An 18,971-nucleotide genomic window follows, 5' to 3' on the forward strand; every position below is an offset into this window, starting at 1 on the left:
TGTTATTTGAGTATTTTAAAAAATAAAATGAGGAAATCTTGACATCAAATAATTCGGAAAATAAATAACGTGCTTATAGATGATGGGGTTTGAACCCATGGCCTCTCACATGCGAAGCGAGCGCTCTACCACTGAGCTACATCCCCTTGTTTGAGTTTGAGTTTGTTTGAGGTTTTATGGCGCAAAAGCCATGATTTTGACCATACTGCGCCATACATCCCCTTGTGGTGAGCATCAAATGTATGCATAATAAGTAGATGAATCTACTTTGATGTGAAACTAATGTCATGTGCTTATAATAATGTGATAATTATAATAATGTTTACTCACCTTACAATTAATTTAATATTTCTCCTCGGCACTGATGCCAACGACAAAACGAATCATAAAAAATATGTTTATTCTTAAAGCAGTTGTGTTTTAGTATTTTAGAATAAGAAATTGCAAAAAGGGAAGAATTATTTTTTATTGAAAAATTGCCCTTTTACATATATACTGTTTGTATTTGTTGTTTAATTCTATAAAACTGTAAATATATATAAAATTTTACATAAATTGGCTATGTCCATCGAAATTATTCCTTTTTTTTTTTTTTTTTTCGTTTTACTGTTCAATACAATAGCAAAAAAAAAAAAAAAAAAAAAAAACACAGCCATATTTACAAAGATTTTTAATATTACTGCCACTAACGGCTAATAAAAACATTATATACATTTTTAGATCTCGTGTATTTACGCATACATTTTATTACTATTTTTAATGAAAAAAAAATCTTATTTAATTACAAGAAAGTTATAATGATTATAATTCAAAAATTATTTACAAAAAATATTTAAATAGAAAGAAATATTTGCCTTTATATTATGTTAGAAGAATAGTGGCAATCCAAAAAAAAAATGATATTTTCCAATACATGAAATTTTTATTTGGCAATAGTATCCGTCGAAAAAATGTAAAATTAAAATATTATAAAATGTCCTCTTGAAAATGAAAGTTTGCTTGTCATTAGAGGATTTATATTAACGAGAGTTTTACAATTGCTTAAAATCTTGGCACTGCTTTTATGTGTCACATTTGTAATTAAAAAAAAAACCCAAATAATAAAAACATTCACGAAAAAAAATTCGATGCAAGAAAAATTTGGTTTCGAAATGGGCGTAGACATAGAAAACGATAATTGTTATACTAAAAATAGATAGAAAAATTTATTTTAGGTATTTAACAATTTTAATAAACAATGCGTAATTAATATATAGGCAGTAACAATTTAAATAAATAAAATTATAATAATGACGGTTGAAAATCCTCATTAATTTAAAAATGGCGATTTCGTTAAATAAGCAATTTTTGTAAATAATCGTTATACAGGATTTTAAATACAATAATTATATAATAAACCTTCAAGATAAATAATACAATTCTATTTAAACACGTTCAAGATTTTAATAAAATTAAAATTCGTTATGACTTTTTTACTTTTCACATGTAAAGTATAGAAAGAGAAAGTATTGTAATTGTACAAACTCTTGTAACGTATTTTGTATAAGAAATTCGAGATTCTGACGAATCTCCACGTTTCAAACTTCTCTGAATCTAATAAATGCAATTTTGTAACTGTATCTGTTTGTGAACGCGATAATTAAAAAAACTGTTTTAGATAAATGATATTTTGTATAAGTACTTGATACCAAATCTGCAAATCTCTTTGAAATTTTGAGCCAAAACTATTCTTAGGCAGTCTATAAGTGTAGTTGTTCAAGTACAAATAATAATGAGTTCAATTACAATAACTACAAAACTTAATGAGCTAGATAGATAAAAATATTTAAACAGGTTTAGCTTCTTAAATGTCGATTCTTATAAAATTTTGAACCAAATCGAACAGGGGTTTGACTGTATATCGATCCGTATTTAGCATTCACATAAATGCAATAACTTAAAAACGCAGTGAATCAATTGAAGGAAATTTGGTATCTAATAATCTTGCGACTACAATTATGCTTTTACATCATATTCCGGCTTAATCGGTCGGAGAAAAGGTAGACAAATAGATATTCGATTTTTGGCTACCTATGTCTTAACCATATGCCACGGATTAACCGCCAAAGATCGCACGAAAGATTCAGTAAAAATCTTTGATTCATGTTAAAGATCTATATTCCATGGTTATCGTTAGCCAATAACATGTAATCTCTATCGTGACTTTATCCAGTCAATCGTGACTTTACCCAAGATCTCCAACTACCGGGGGGGGGCACCTCGAAATGAGGATGAGATGCTTCCGGCATGTTGGTTGGATCTCGCCACCCTGGAGAGTACATAAATAGGTGGGGGATCTGACTCCTCCCATCGATGACAGGACGTACTTCCTTCGGGAAGGGTTGTACCGTGGCCGGTGGTGGCCCTTAGGACTCAACCACAGTTCCCGCCAGTGTTGCTGTTGTGGCGGTCCGGTCATTCAGCCTTATGGTTTAAATCCATATGCCTTCGTGGCGAGTCGGAGAGTCAGTTGGTTGACTTACCCAAGATCTCCAATTTTATGTAAAGGATGTGGATAGCACCTTTAGTAGAGATTATGAGAGAAAATTATGGAATTCATTATACAAAATTAAAGTTTTCGATTGACTTTTAAACATGACAAATTTAAGTACTTACAATTTCTTAGCACAAAAGATTCAGAATTTTGTGGAATTCTCTGTACAACATTGAAGTTCCCGAAGCATTTTTAAGTCAGGAGAAATTAATTTCTTATTATTTCTTAGTACAAAAGATGCAGAATATTTTTACTTTTTAGCATGCAAAGTATAGAGGATATACTGTCATCGTCAAAAAAATAAGAAGAGATTTCGACGAATCTATACGTTTTGGTCCACCCTGAGTGCGAGAAATAAGCTTTTAGTATCATGTCTATCTATGAACACGATAACACAAAACCGTTTTGAGCTAGAAAGATGAAATTTGGGATGACCAAATTTATAAATTTCAATCAAATTCTGAACAAAATCCATTCAAAAGAAATCTGTCTGTCTGGAGGTTCTAGCACAATGCAAAAGGGCTAGATAGGTAATATCCGGTGCACAGGTTAGCATCTGAAGGAAATATATTTAATAACTGACCATCTGTCTGTCTACACTTCTGCATGCATATAAACGCAATAACTCGTAGTCGGAAATATTAAATCTAAGAAATTTGGCATATTATCTTATGATTACAACTTAATTCCTTGTCAAATTTTGGTATCAAAAAAGGCGAAAAAAGCTTCGGTAGGCAAAAAAAAAACATACAAAATGCATATTCTTAAAAAATAAAAGGATAAATTCAAGCCAAAAATTCTAACTTTGTAACTATTATTCACCAATGTGTTGTAAGACCTTGGTGACGACCTTGATCCAAGGTTCACAATTTTATGCGGGGAATGTAGATTTAAAAAATGCCTTGTAAGGCATACAAGAAAATTTCGGAGAGACCACATTTTTTTAAATGCGCATTTCAATTTAATCTAAATTTATTCTAATTATATTGATAAGTATATAAGTATTAATATTTAAGCATATTGATAAGTACTAATATATAAGCACTAATATTTAAGTATATTAATAAGAAATTCAGAACAAAATTTGAAAAAAAAAGAGAAAGAGAGAGAGAGAGAGAGAGAGAATCAAATTTAAAAAAAAAAACCTTTGAATTCGAAAGTTCAATTTATTACCAATTTTTGATTAATTCGATAAGAATTTGTTGTTTTGAAAAGAAGAAGTATGTTTGAAATCGTTTTTTCTAAATTCCACTTATTAATATTAAAAAAAAACATAAAAGGAAAAGGCAAAAAACATCAGCTGCCATCATAGAACAATCCAAATTGAAACCATTGAATACCCCAATTAAAATTACACATTTTGAACATGAGGAAGTCCAAATTTTGCTTTGATTATAAAGGCTGCTATTCCTTCCTAAATATTCATTAAAAATCCTGATACAATGAGGATAAATTAATCTTAATTAGATGTTTCCTTTATCAGATTTTAAGAATTCCAGAAGAATATCTTTAGAACGTAAGAAAGATAAGAGGGAAGCAATAAAGTAGCAAACTCAAGTTCTGAATGAGTTTCTATTAATAAGTTCATTAATAAAAAATCTATCAATAAACTTCTAATGAAGCTTACAAACGAGAAAGGAAACAATTTCTAAAACTAATCAATAGGAAATAATTTTATATAAAAAAATTAAATGCCTGTCATCCAAAATCTGAAGAAAAAGAATATTGTCTTTATTTGGGTATCTGCATGCTTAACATGATAAAAACAACGTTTATTTTCCGTGCACAAATGTTTAAAGCAAACACTCGCCGTATTGTACAAATGAAATTTAGCAATAGTTAGAAAAAATAAGCAAAAGAGAATAATTTTTTTAAAAAATTAAGAAATCTGTTCTATTCAAACGTCAAATATCTAGTACACGAATAGATACAATTAATTATTATCGATATATTTTCATTATTTGCGAATTTTTAGTCGTTAATTTAAAATCCATCATTATAAATATACATAATCTTGATGATGATGCCGTGTCCGCTTTACCACGGAAAGGGGATGCAATACTTTCTGAGGGTGAAGACCCCTGATCACCCGAGTCTGATATGACACTCACACACTCGCTTGCACAACTCCTTTTTACGGCAGTAGGGGGGGGGTCTCTTCCAGACACCTCACGGATAGAGCACAGGGAAAGAACAACAATGTCTGAACCAGGACTCGAACGCGGGAGCCCAGATCACGCGGTAGACACACTACCCCTAAGTCGGGTCGCCGTTATATATGACCTTAAAACTGATTTTTTCAATCTGAGTGGCGATTCACTTAACGAATCAAAATATTTAAATTAATTATTCAGTTAACTCATAATAGGTTCCGAAAATATTGAAATAGTACAATGTCATCGAGATAGCACCACTGTACAAAATTTCAAACATGAATCAAAATAAGTTGAATAAAAGTATATAAAAATGAAATCATTTAAAGAATATTCAAGATTATCGTATACTAAGAATGATTTTGTTGGTCATTTAACTTTGAATTTAAATATTTTTTCACTATGTTATGCACAACCCTTTTATAATAAAAAAAAAACTATTATTAAATGAAATCTATGATATAACAATAACCACATGATGAATTAAATATTATTCTCAATGATAATTGAATTAAAGATGAATTAAATTTAATTGATTGAATGATGATGAATTAAAATATTTATCTCAAATATAATAATAAATATTTATCTCAAATAAAATATAATAAAATATTTATCTCAAAATATTTATCTCAAATTTATCAGTTAGTCAAAAATAATCAGAAATCATTTATTTTCAACTTTTTTTTTTGTATTTGAGAAGTGCATTTGAATAAAGGAGGCTAAATTTATATTTTCATGATGTCTTTTATGATGTACTACTTTCTACTAACTCTACAGCTCTCACAATTAATTATTTTTATTTTAATGAGTTATGTATGAAAAATTCAAATTAAATCAGTTATAATTTCCTTCAGATATCTGCTTGACAAAACATTTACTTATAGGCGCAACCGTCTTTCTACTCAGATCATATTTTTAACAGCTTAATACATTTTAGAATTCAGGACAGACAAGTTGAATACATCAACTTCCCGCTTGAGATTTTAGCTCAAAATTTGATACACACTATTATTCGTTGTATAAGTACATATATATTTGATCCCAAGCGGGTATTTTAAATATTAGAGTTGATAAACTTCCAGTATGAGAAAGCGGTTTTCGTTTACCTGGTGGATATATTGTTTGTATAAGGACTAGTTATCTTCACTCCAACGATGATACGTATTTTTTAAGGAGCGGCTGTATAGTGGTCGATAAGGGCCATTAGGTGTCAGTGCTATTATTGGTTGCATTTCATATTTTATTTATTTAATTCTTTCCATTTCTAAGTAATAGAGTTCGCAAATTCATTTAAAAAATTTTTGATTCATTAAAATTTCGCGGTTGAATCAATTCATCAATGCAATATTTTTTTTCTTTATGAAAATATATACCAGAAGGAAGGAAACCGCATTTTGAAAGAAGTGAAAACTGAAGAAAAAAAAAGAATTGAAATTTGGTGAATTTAACATTTTGATGTAATTGTAAAAATATTCGAATTACCAGTTGTTATAAAAATATTTACTGGGAAACAAAAGGAATACGTTTTATTAGGCATTAACCTCAATATCAATACATTTATTTTTCAATGCATTTATTTATCAGACATTAAACTCAGTGTGGCCAAATTTTTTCCCCAATGCATTAATCAAACACTAACTGAATAACACCAAGATTTTTATTGTGGATAAAAATGGCCTCTAACCCGTAATGACATTACTATCGGCCATTGCTACAACTCATCACCTTTGGAAATATTCACCCGAAATTGAAACGATAGCCATCTGTATCCTATACGAAAAAGGAGAGTTTTCGCGCCATTCGGAGCGTGTAGGAGTTCGTTGGGAAAACAATGCCTTTCACTTGAAAAAGGTGTTTATCTAAAATGGAAAAGACTCGTAGGTGTCCTAAAATAGAGCACTCTTCGAAGCCGTGACACAGAAAAATAAAAATATGAAGTCCGTCGTCCGCGAATTCGGAAAACTTGCGCCCTTGAATATCGAAGGCGTTGGACGTTGGACGCATCGTTGCTGTATTTAACACCAAGGGGATTGAAATTAAGACTATTGCTACGCGAATCTCTTGATCGAGTTGATTTTTTTTCTGCAGTGCTCTGCTCTTGTCAAACTAGTAAGTTATTTTGAATATTCTTGTATTTTTACAAATGAAGGGTATTGTAGGTGTGTGTGTTTGCAATAAATATTGAGAAATTTGGTTATTTAAATTATTTATTATTTTTATTAATGCATGCTTGTTTAATATAAGGAGTTTATTTTATATTTTAATGCCTTTATTAGAAAAGCTTACATTTTATAATATATAAAGTTAATTTTAAGAGGAGAAAATAAATACAATAATCGATTTTTAAAAATGTCTTTCACATAAAGGTAATATTTGTTATTTATGACCCGACTCATCCATTTGACCTTTTCATTTATGTTTATATTATTTAATTTAAAAATAAATAAACTTTTTTATGAATAAGGAATAATATTTTCTGTTTTTAATATCTATTGAAATCTTTATTTTATAAAGAATGTTTAATCTGAAAAATTCCTCAAAAAGACAAGGTTTTGAAACTAATACTTTTAATAAAATAACTGATAAAATTACGCTTATTTATGATTGGACGCAAAAAAAAATTCGCTAGCTTTCAGAATTCAAAAAATGTATTATTTAAAAAATATCTCTCTTTTTGTAAAAGACCTTTAAAGTATGTGATTACGTTCGAAATGAATGTTTTGAAATACATTAGAAAGTACTTTATTTTTGAATATTTGCATAAAAAAGATTGAAAAAGCATGTATGAAACCAAAATATGCCAGTTAAATGACAAACTATTTTTTTACAAATTTGGAAAAAAGGACTTAGAAAATAGATATAAAACAAAAATTTTCTAGTTTAGAGGTTTATCAAACGATTTGCTTAAAATTAAGCTAAAAGCGTAAAAATTTATTTTCTAGTTCTTGAACTAAATAACAAATTGTATTTCTATCCGTCCCTTAAATACAGAGGTTCGTCTGATAAATAACACTAAATTTCCAATTTTGTCACATTGTGAAGGACTAAAACAACTGTAAAATATTTCTAAAAGAATGGATTGCATATTATCTAGTTTAAGAACTGTTGAACATATTGAGAAATTATTTTACCAAATTAGAAAAAAAAATGTGATTAGATTTTAATTTATGAGGCTTTTTTTTGTAAGAAAAACCCATCAAAGGTTTGAATTTATGATAATAACATCTAAAAATGTAAAAAAAGCATTAAAACATGTGTAAATACAAACATAAAAATCCGTGTAACTTTCCAAAAAAAAATAGACTTAGAAACAAAATTCTAAAGGTTTTATTAAAAAAAAACTCTGTTCAAACATTAAAAATAATAAATAAAAAGAAATTCTTAATTTCGCAAAAAGTTGACTTAAGAACCTAGTCATCGTCTACCTTAAGAAAAGGAAATGTTAATAAATATTTAAAGTTGTTGCAACTCCATCAAACATTTTCTTACTTTTTACATTTTTAAAAATTCAATCACATTTATAATATTGGATAAGTACTCTATAAGTAAGTAATTGTTCAATTGAGTATGTTTTTAATAAACACAAATTTTTTTTGTAAAACTCACGATATTAAAGTGTTTTAGAGCTAATTAATTACACAAAAAATAAATAAATTTTTCTATAAAATTGCATATTTTTATTTACATACATCCAAATGAAAAGTCATACACTAAATAAACTTTTATGGTCTCATTTATAAAGTTTTCTATCAGTGAAATCGTAATAGCTCATAACTGAATTTGATAATCAATTAGATGTGTAAAAATTCTATAAAATGTTTTATGTATATCTGGTGTTTTGGTTTTGTCTTCACTTTTGAGCATCGAAAAATTCCGCTCATAATTGACGACGAAGACGACATACCCACTGTTTGATATAGAATGAAAATTTGGAGACATAGATATTGACTCGCTTTCCTTCTGGTCGTCTAAATGGGTAAAATATTATCAAATTTGGTCTCAATAACATTCATGAAATTTTATAATTTGCAATAAACCAATCAATCCACATATTTTACAATTTTAACTAAGATCTAACTAAACTAAATCTTAACTAAAATAATTTTAACTAAATATTGTTTAAGTTATTTATTTGTTTATCTTGAATTAAAAAATTAAATATATATATTTTCATATTGGACATATGTTTATTTAGCTGTAATATTTGGATACTTTATAGAGAATGTTGATGAAGTATTATTTGATATGAAATGACTAACAAAGAAAAGAACTGGCTCTTATCTGGAGATGATAGAATTTGAACCCAAGGCCTCTCACATGCGAAGCGAGCTCTCTACCACTGAGCCACAACTCCACACTGTTAACCACTCGCACCAATGAAATATTCCTTGCATTTTAATCGTAAAATTTCAATATTTGCTCATCTTGCTTTTCATTAATACTTAGTAATAACACACCGTAAGAAATGAAAAAAAATGACAAGTTGGAGATGACGGGGCTTGAACCCATGGCCTCTCACATGCGAAACGAGCGCTCTACCACTGAGCTACATCCCCGCGCTGCTAAGGACTCGCACCAATGAAGTATTCCGTGCATTTTAATCGTAAAATTTTAATATTAGCTATCTTGCTTTTCATTACTAGTTAGTAATATCACACCGTAGAAAATGAAAAAAAAAAAAAAAAAAGACACGTTGGAGATGATGGGGTTTGAACCCATGGCCTCTCACATGCGAAGCGAGCGCTCTACCACTGAGCTACATCCCCTTGGCTTAGCTGCCATATGGCTTCTAAGTAAATGAAACTACCCTAATGTGAAATTAAAGAGAAGCGCTTTAATGTTTATTCACCTTACAATTTGCTAATTCTTCTCCCGTTTTATCATTGCATACGCTATTTCAACGAATTATGAAAAATATGTTTATCCTTAAACAGGATGTAATAATTAATATTTTCACTTCAGAATCCATTAAAAAGACAAAGATTTTAATGTCGAAAAATTATATTTATAATTCGTTAATTTTTATGCTCATAATGCAATATATTTGAATTTTCACTGATTGAGCTATACTTATGTATGCATAAACTTTAAACCTTCGTTTTATTTGTTTATGAAAATAATGTTTCTCTTTGAATGCACATGAAGTTTATTGGATGCTTGCCTTATGATTTTAAGTTTTTATCGAAGTTATATAATAATGAACATAAATTTCAGATTTTCAAATAATATCAATATGAAAAGACGTAATATGTATAAAAACTTTGTTACAGGAACATAATACAGATAGTTTAACATAAACCAAAAGTAAATTTAAATGTGATTATTATGAACTTAATTCCAATGTTATAGATTTATGTTCATTTATACTACAACAGTAAAGAATAAATATGATTTAATAAACAGGACGGCGGGGTTAAGATTTATATTCTCATAAATAAACAAAATTCGATGAAAAATATATCAAAAATTTTGTTGATTTTTATTTTTGAAAAGTCATTTGCTAGTATAAGAAATTTTATTATCACAATGTAAGACTGTAATAAAAAATAGCATATTTTTTCAGTTTATCTTCGATAGTTTGTTTAATAAACTATTACCATTTCTCATATAAAATTTTAACCAGCGCATTGCTCTCGGCTTTGTTTATCTGATACGAAAATCCCATTACCAAATTTTAATCAATATATGTCAGACATCGAACAATTTAGGTGATAGTCAGAGCACCGAGCGTCTTCCGATGTCTCTCCTACTTTATATTCATTACACTGTTTAAATCACCAGTAGGTTCTAGTTGCATGGGCATGAAGCGGTGTTGTGTTATGTGCTAGAATGAGAAAGGCCTTTTATACGTCCAAGTTGGTGTATATTTTTTCACATCACAATCTAGATTTGTGAAATCATATGCAGTGTCAGCACACATATTGTGGTTAACAAAAGTGTTCGTATACTTTTAAAATATTACACAAAAGCGCTAAAGCTAAAAATTCATCCGAAAATAAAATCCAGTATTTTTTCATATAATATCTCTGTTACTAAAAGAAAAATTAATTTTATCTTCGTTTTGTTTTAATTTTTTAATAAAAAATGAGAAGGAAAGAAGTGGTAAAGGTAAAACGCAAACGCAAAAGTGACCATGCATCGAATTTTTTTAGATATATTTATAACTTAACTTCTTTTTTAAACAAGATATATTTTATAACATTTAAAATGCCATGGCATATACGTATTAAAAATTGTTTAGCTTTTATATTTGGTATAAAAGCCAATATTTGGTATTTGATATTTCTATCTTCTATTTACTGCTTTAAATTCACGCTAAAGAACATTAAAAGTCCACGGCATTCATGTGAAGCCAAGTCAACTTACATCAACTTCTAGCCATCTACAGGAGATAGCTTCTGTTGGAAGCGGGCTCTCCTTTAACCACAACCACTCCTTTACTGCTTTAAAATGGTTTGCAGTCTTAAAAAAACAAATAGCATTCTAAAAGGGATTACTTTTTTTTATCACAGCAGTGATATTTAAATTTGGCGTTTCGCTAAATTGGTAGATTTATCCCATTCTACAATGTAGTATGCAATAAAGCTTTTTAAAAAAGGAATTCGAATCTGAAAAAAAGCTAAGAAAATATCATCCAACAAAGTCAATTCGCTTGATGATAGATTTATAGTTTCAAAAATTGGGCAAAATCCCCGTTTGAATACTCAAAGGATTCCTACATATCTTTATAAAACCTTTCTACTTGGCTTTAATTTTCAGACTGAAGAACTATGAAAATCGTTCAGACAGGAAAAAAAAAGTTTTATTAAGGGAAAAACAATTAGAAAGCTTAGACTTAGCTTTAATGATAAAGAAGTCCGAAACGAAATAAAATCGTGTCTCATGTTCAGATGAAAGCAAACTTCATATATTTTTTTCTGGCTCTAATAGATATATAATTGTATGGGGGAACAAAGAACAAGGAATCTACTCCTAAAAATTTAGACAAAATAACAAAGCAAGTAGGAAATCATAGGAGCAGGAATGGTGGAAAAAAATGGCGTTGTAAATATTCTTCTGTGAGACTGCACGTCAGCATTAAGAATTGTCGATTTGATATTTATTTGATATTTTAAATATTTTAAAGGTAATTTAAATTTATTGGCGACAATTAGATATTGAAAAAACACTTTGTTTTATCAGAATAAATATCCTAAATACACTGTTTTCAGCGTCTGCCTCTGGTGTCTAAAATTATTCAGAAAATCTTAAAACAGATTCTTCAGATTCAAACTCAATAGATCTAATTTGTGAAAACTTCAATTAGAGTACAAAGACACAACAATAATATGAAAATCGAATTAAAAACAGAAATAATGGAGGAATGGAACAACAACAGAAATGAAATAACAAAAAAAAATTCTAGTGCATTCTATGCTTGGTTAAAAAGTTATTATGGAATATTAATAATTGTAACATATACTATTTAAAACATGTTATGTTTAAAAGTTATTATGGGTACTATAGGCTATCCATCTAAATGCTAATTTACTGAAATATCACAATGATTGTTATTTGAATAGATTTTTTTAAAGTGTTTGACTGAACTTTTATAGATAGATGAGATATTTTTTTTTATTTCTTTTTGATTATTGTTTTAAAAAATGCCCTTTTTTTAATATTCTTAAAATATTTAATGAAGCTTTTCAAGAAACAATATTAGATATTATTTTTTTTAATTCATTCTAAAATATTAATTTTTTAGCAATGGATAGAGTAATATTTCATGAAATTTTGAAAGCTTTCGAACACTTATGGCAGCCAATGTGTTTGTGGGGTGTGCTTGATAAAATCTAATATGCGTGATATATTTGAAGTGCATATATATTCTGTGAAAAATTATACACCTCTAAAAATACATTGAAAATGAATGAAATAAAATAACTGGTCGGATACTTTTATAAAGCATTAAATCAAATATCAATATTTTTTCATTCGATATTATAATTCTCGTTTCAGTATGACTGATTGCAGGAAATGCAACAATGTTTTCATATAGTTTATCAAATTTGCATCTCTTTATCAGGTGCAACACAAATTTCGTATAGCATAATTTATAAATAATGTAACAGTTTTAGTGCATCGATTACCCAATATTTTTCAGAACCTGAATTGAAATCCTTTATTGATTCTATGCATTGCATGCGATTAATGGTACCCAACTTAAAATGCTCTTATCATTGTCGAAAAATGTTTGAGATTTTCCTTATTCGATGCAAAAAAGGAACACACACAAGTTCATATTTAGTTTTCTTTCATTTAATAATTTTTGAAAGTGTGAGGGTATTTTTCAAAAACTCTCTAATATGCATTAAACACCTTTGAGTATGTATTCAGAGTTAATAATCTAGGATAAATCAAAATTTTGACAGTTTCAACTTTAGGAGAAAAAAAGAATTGTTCATTCAACTGAACATGGAAATCATGACGCAGACCATCGCCCATCGAAGTACAGCCTAATAAATGATTCTTTCTATCAGGAAATGCTATGTTTTCAGTGATATTTCTGAAAAAAGACGCACCTCTAAGAAAAAAAAAATATTTCATAAGATTTATGTATCAACTTACTTCTTATTTTTTAATTAAGAAACTCGTAGCAGTTGTGATAATTATAAAACGCTTCTTTTCATTAATCATTAAGATTATATTCTTTGTGAGAAAAAAATAATTGAATAATGTAACAACTGTAAAAAAAAATAAAAAAATTTCTAAAAAAATTCATTGGTGCAAAAAGTTTTCTTTTTAAACCACTGTTGTTATTTCTTAAAAGAAATAATGAAACAAGAGCAAATAATTTTAATAAAATTTGCAGGTTAAAAAATAAATCATTTTTCACCTTAAAATTTGAAATTTAAGAGGCGAATGTATTCATTATCAATTAGAAAAACATTTAAGTGATTTTCCATTGTTTCATTACCATATGAAGTTTAACTTTTTTATTTTTAACATTAGTAAAGTTAGTCTAAATTTAAATCAAAGTGAAGATATTAATTCGAAATTTCATTAATAGAGTCATTTTCGAGCAACAAGAGGGTAATTTGGGAAACATGAGTTCTCATCCGCTCTACAAATTTCCACACCATACCTTAAGAGAGCATTCGACCCTCAATGCCAGATTTAACATATATTAGATCCACATATACAGCGATTCTTTGCGGAAATCAAATCTATGTCAGCTGCCTTCAATGACAAAGTCGGCATTATCATGGGACCATCACGACCACTCAAATGATAAAACAAATCTCAAAAGATATGGAAAACAAAAATATATTTTACATATTATTTTGTTAATATGTTACTAATAAGTATAAAATAATGCTTTAATAATATGAAATTAATATAAAATTATATTTTCTTTTCTATTGTAGGAAACATGGTGTTAATGTATCGTCGTCTCTCAAGTATTTCGCTCCTGATATTATGCATCAATATTCCGAGTATCATTGCTATGTCCTTGATGAAAGACATTGCAATCGCTGCAATCCTTGCTGGAATCCTGAAGCCACGATTTGTACCTTTGCCAATACCTATACCATTTAAGTTAATTTTCAGCAAGCACACACGGAAGCCGTACCCGTAAGTCTAGAGACCAGATTTTTCAGCTTCAAAAATTTCAGCTTTAAATTTTTCAGCTTTAAAAATTCAATATTTTTGAAATTATTTGGGAGTTTTTTTTGTTTTGTTTTTTAAGTATAGCTTAAAATTCCTAGAAAATCTCGTTGCGCAAAAATCAGAAGTTAATTAAAAAACACATTGTTAAATATTGCTATAAAAATCAATTTCATATTTGTGTACTGTTAGAAGACCAAATTGAGGTAGCATATAATAAGATGCCGAGTAAATAAACATATGTTTTTGGTATTTGAATAGCTAACACCAATCCTCATCCCGTGACCAATCAAATTTTCCCATGCTGAGTGGATTTCTCATGGAATGCAGATCAATGGAGTTAATTTTGCTGGAGAAACTAAGTTCTTAAAGTACTTAACTACAAATGAATTCATACTTATGCTGACTTTTATAAGGAGCAGGGTAAGACCTTAAGAGTCTGATCATCTATCATTAAAGCATTCAGTGTATAAGAAGTAAATTTGTGATTATTTGTAAAGGAATATCTAATATGTAGTTGTAATAAATTCCTGAAAATATAAGAGAGGTTTAGTTACATGGTAGAAATTTTAAGGAAAACAAAATTCATTTCCCAAAGAAAACATAGCGTTGAATTCCATAAGAAAACACAGCGTTGAAATTTTCTAATTTCTATTACCTCATGATAATCAAATATGAATGCAAATATTTAGTGTGCCAATTCTTTAAATAATTCAAGTTAGTAATAAACGTAATGTTATAATTTCACTTAACAATTGTTTTGATAAGAGAATAATATTCATTATTATTATTATTATTATTTCCATTTTTCAGCGTTTATAAGCTGAAAAATAAGAATTCCAATTTAGTTTTTCCCCCCTTAATCTAAACTATTAGAACAGAAAAAATCTTGAATTCAAGTGTTTTCTATATCCATAAAAATAATGCAGACCTTAAAAAGTATTTTGAAAAGTATGCCTTCCAAAAATTCACATAAAGAGCAATGTTCACTTGCGCAGAAACGACCTAAGAATACAGCTGAGTTAAGTTTCCACTCGAGAAGTGGTCGATCATCTTTCGCTCCCAAACCTGCAATTTTAGTAAGATGTATTTTAAAATTATTATTCCATTGTTATTAGGAAATTATAACTACCTTTTGGTATATCCAAGTTACATGAATTATAATGAATAAGAAAGAAATAACATAAGCAAGATTTCTGTAAATTTATCTGCTTTAATTTCCACTTTACTACTCGTCGTTAATTTTTGAGTAGATAAAAACTGTTTTTAGATTGAATGCGTTGATACGTGAATATATACTTTTGTCTCTCTTGTAACAAAATTAAATCATTCAGCGGTGTCTCAGATGACGGTATTACAGTAACCAATTACGATCTGTGTATACAATAATAAGGCTTCGCGTTATGTTATCCTTTGTAATAATAAAGTTGGAATGCTTTATTGCAGAACGATTTATTCAATTTGGATAGAAGTTTAGTTTAGTTATATTAACGTCTCGTTGTAAAGCAATACTAGGGCTATTTCGGGACGGACCGCGTAATTTTAAACCGCTTTCAAATGACGAGGAGGACACTTGAGCTGGCAACCCCCTCTCTACACCAGCGGGATGATGGATTTAACGTGCAACAGACACCCCTACACGACGGCTCTTCGGTGGAATCGGAAGTCGAACCTAAAACCTATGGCTCACGAGGCGAGACTTTACCACCAGGTCACCGTGGCCCAATTTGGATAGCAGTTAAGTCTATTATATATAAGCTGCAATATAATATAAGCGACCATGAAGACTTTTGTGACACTCCTTTATGACTTTTTCAGTTTTTCAAACCATAAGTTAATAAAAGAAAATCTCCCAACACCTTTGGGTTCAATTTAATGGGGAAGACTGAGTCATCATGACTCTGCATTTCCATACTAAAGCTAACTTCAACTGAAAACTCTAAAAATGCTCTCTTCCACTATATTAATTTGATGTTTATTTATATATCTTCCAGAGTTCCCGTTTACAGTCACTCTTTCCAAGCTCACCAAGTTGATGGTCATGGATGGTCTCAATATGGTCACAATTCCTTGGATGATATAACCCAGCTGCAGCATCTCGCTGGTAGTCAAGCTTTAGCCCAGCTTGAAGCGGCCTCCGAAAATATCGACAGCTGGGTGCAGCAGTTGAGTCTCAGTTCTAATGCACTCAAAGCTAGTGAATCGAACAACATTCCTACACTTCACGGGGACTTCGACGAACTCACAGATGCTTTTGAGGATGTTCATGGAAGCGAGGGCTGGTGGTGATAATCTCAGTGTTTGCCAACAGAATCACAGTGCAATATTCTAAATGAAAACAGTCATCAGACTTCAAAAGTTATAATCTGCAGAATAATGTTTTATTCGGCAAATGCGAAAAAATCACCAATTATTTTAGATTTTTTTTCTTTGTGTATGTGCAGTCTTTTAAAACATAGTTATAACCAATTAACTAGATAAAATGAAATGTTGACATATACTTATTCATATATATATTTCATTCTTACCGTTGCATATTTTCTTATATATTTCATTACTTACTCTTATCTTATCTCATATTTTGAAAATTATAAGAATCTCCACATTGCTATGTTTTTTTCCTCAAAAAATCAATTGATGAATAATTGGAAGAACATATGCAATGTTGAGCCAACGGTTATTTTGCGGATTTATGATTTATTGATTTAAATTTTACTGAAGAATACATGGTCTATTTTACATATTGAAATAATTACTTTTTACTTCTTATGTTACTGCTGAAAAACTTTATATCTTCAAAAGATTATTTACAACGTTTCTATCAAATTAAGAAAAATGCATAATCTGAATTTCTCTGTAACGTTTTACAAAAACAGTTTTACTCAAAATATGTGCATTGAAAGTTTTCCTTGTTTTCATAGTTATGTCCAATTATATTGCATTTTTTAATGATTATGTCCTTACTTATTTACAGAATGTGGATCTTTTATTTTTGGACATATACTGTACCTATAAAATTCTTATTTCAATTTACAAGCTAGTACAATTGTTATACAATTTCACTCCTTCCATGGAGCTAATTTGTCTGTACTCTAATCATTCGGAAGATAGTATTATTTCCATTTCTCTTCGTTTCACCAATCAATAGTGATTGGCTTGGGTTTCGTTCTAATCATATGTTCAAAACAAAAATCGTTCAAAAATAGCCATAGAAAACTTTCAAAAAGTGACATGAATCTAATTGAAATAAATGCATCTTTCATAATATCATTTCGTAATCATTTTTCATGTTTCCATTTTTCACTTCATTTATCATTATGCACTTTCCTTTTTATGTCAAAATTATTTTCCAAGTCAATAGAAGTGTTTTTATGTAGTGAATTCTTTTTCATGTGGAGAATCAATGTGAATAATTTTATAATGCATGAAAATTTCTAAGAATAAATAAAAAATTTCCATTATAAAATATAAAAAAATGTTTTTATTTCTTTCTTAAAAGGCTTAGAAAAGAACATCCAAGGTTTTCTTAAAGCATCGTTTCTCATATTTTGTTTCGAAAATTCTTAAAATCCATGCTGTCCTCAAATACGTATTGTATACTCTATATAGACTTACAAGTATATATCTGCTTATTAAAAGACTCATCAAAATCATTAAAGTGTATCAAAATAAATCATTTGTTTCACATACAGAATTAAAAATATCATGCACAATTTTACAGTCATGTTAAAATAAAGCTAATAGGACAATATAAAGCGTTAAAGGACAGTACTTAAATCCATCTTCGCTTAGAAAGACTCTAAAGAGAAGCAAAATCACTAAATTTATTTAAGGCCAAGTCAAGATAAGCCCACCGTTTTTCACTCAGTATAGCAAAAATTTCGCTAGTCTTTCTACCCGCATAAAAATGAAATTGATAGTATTCAGAGTAACAGCGATTCAGCACAAAAAATTCATATTTTATTTTCAAGATGCATGAAACCAAAACCAACTTTTCTTCATCAAAATTCGATTTTGTGTTTGATTTGTAAAAACCAAATATAACAAATAATAACGAAAATAATAACCACTTGAAAAAGAAAAGATAGATATGATAATCATAAAATATTTCATAATTACTCACTTTTCTTTTCATTACTAGTAAATAATAACGATGCGAAGAACAAAATTGATAGACTGGAGATGATGGGGTTTGAACCCATGGCCTCTCACATGCGAAGCGAGCGCTCTACCACTGAGCTACATCCCCACACGGCTAACTTCTCGCAGCGATGCAGAAGTATTCAATGCATTTCAATCATAAAATTTTGATACTTGCTCACCTTGCTTCTCATCACTATTCAGCAATAACGACGCGAAGAACGAATAAAATTGATAAATTGGAGATGATGGGGTGTGAACCCATGGCCTCTCACATGCGAAGCGAGCGCTCTACCACTGAGCTACATCCCCACACGGCTAACTTCTCGCAGCGATGCAGAAGTATTCAATGCATTTCAATCATAAAATTTTGATACTTGCTCACCTTGCTTCTCATCACTATTCAGCAATAACGACGCGAAGAACGAATAAAATTGATAAATTGGAGATGATGGGGTTTGAACCCATGGCCTCTCACATGCGAAGCGAGCGCT

The 18,971-nt window shown here is 29.3% G+C and overlaps 1 protein-coding gene and 5 non-coding genes across 6 annotated transcripts; 1 reads left to right on the plus strand and 5 right to left on the minus strand.

Moving 5' to 3' along the window:
• Nucleotides 1–74: 74 nt before the first annotated feature.
• Trnaa-cgc (transfer RNA alanine (anticodon CGC)) lies at nucleotides 75–146 on the minus strand. The gene has a single exon. It is a non-coding gene; the product is annotated as a tRNA-Ala (tRNA).
• A 6,519-nt stretch (nucleotides 147–6,665) lies between these two features.
• On the plus strand, nucleotides 6,666–17,683 carry LOC129966811 (uncharacterized). Its single transcript, XM_056081385.1, has 3 exons — nucleotides 6,666–6,798; nucleotides 14,097–14,304; nucleotides 16,332–17,683. Exons 2-3 carry the CDS (start codon nucleotides 14,102–14,104, stop codon nucleotides 16,624–16,626), a joined length of 498 nt encoding a protein of 165 aa, XP_055937360.1. The 5' UTR covers nucleotides 6,666–6,798; nucleotides 14,097–14,101; the 3' UTR covers nucleotides 16,627–17,683.
• On the minus strand, nucleotides 9,174–9,245 carry Trnaa-cgc (transfer RNA alanine (anticodon CGC)). The gene has a single exon. It is a non-coding gene; the product is annotated as a tRNA-Ala (tRNA).
• Nucleotides 9,384–9,455, minus strand: Trnaa-cgc (transfer RNA alanine (anticodon CGC)). The gene has a single exon. It is a non-coding gene; the product is annotated as a tRNA-Ala (tRNA).
• An 831-nt stretch (nucleotides 17,684–18,514) lies between the features above and the next one.
• Trnaa-cgc (transfer RNA alanine (anticodon CGC)) lies at nucleotides 18,515–18,586 on the minus strand. Its single transcript has one exon. It is a non-coding gene; the product is annotated as a tRNA-Ala (tRNA).
• A 131-nt stretch (nucleotides 18,587–18,717) lies between these two features.
• On the minus strand, nucleotides 18,718–18,789 carry Trnaa-cgc (transfer RNA alanine (anticodon CGC)). The gene has a single exon. It is a non-coding gene; the product is annotated as a tRNA-Ala (tRNA).
• Between the last annotated feature and the right edge of the window lie 182 nt (nucleotides 18,790–18,971).

Source organism: Argiope bruennichi, chromosome 4 (assembly GCF_947563725.1).
Source record: "Argiope bruennichi chromosome 4, qqArgBrue1.1, whole genome shotgun sequence".
Classification (NCBI taxonomy): domain Eukaryota; kingdom Metazoa; phylum Arthropoda; class Arachnida; order Araneae; family Araneidae; genus Argiope; species Argiope bruennichi.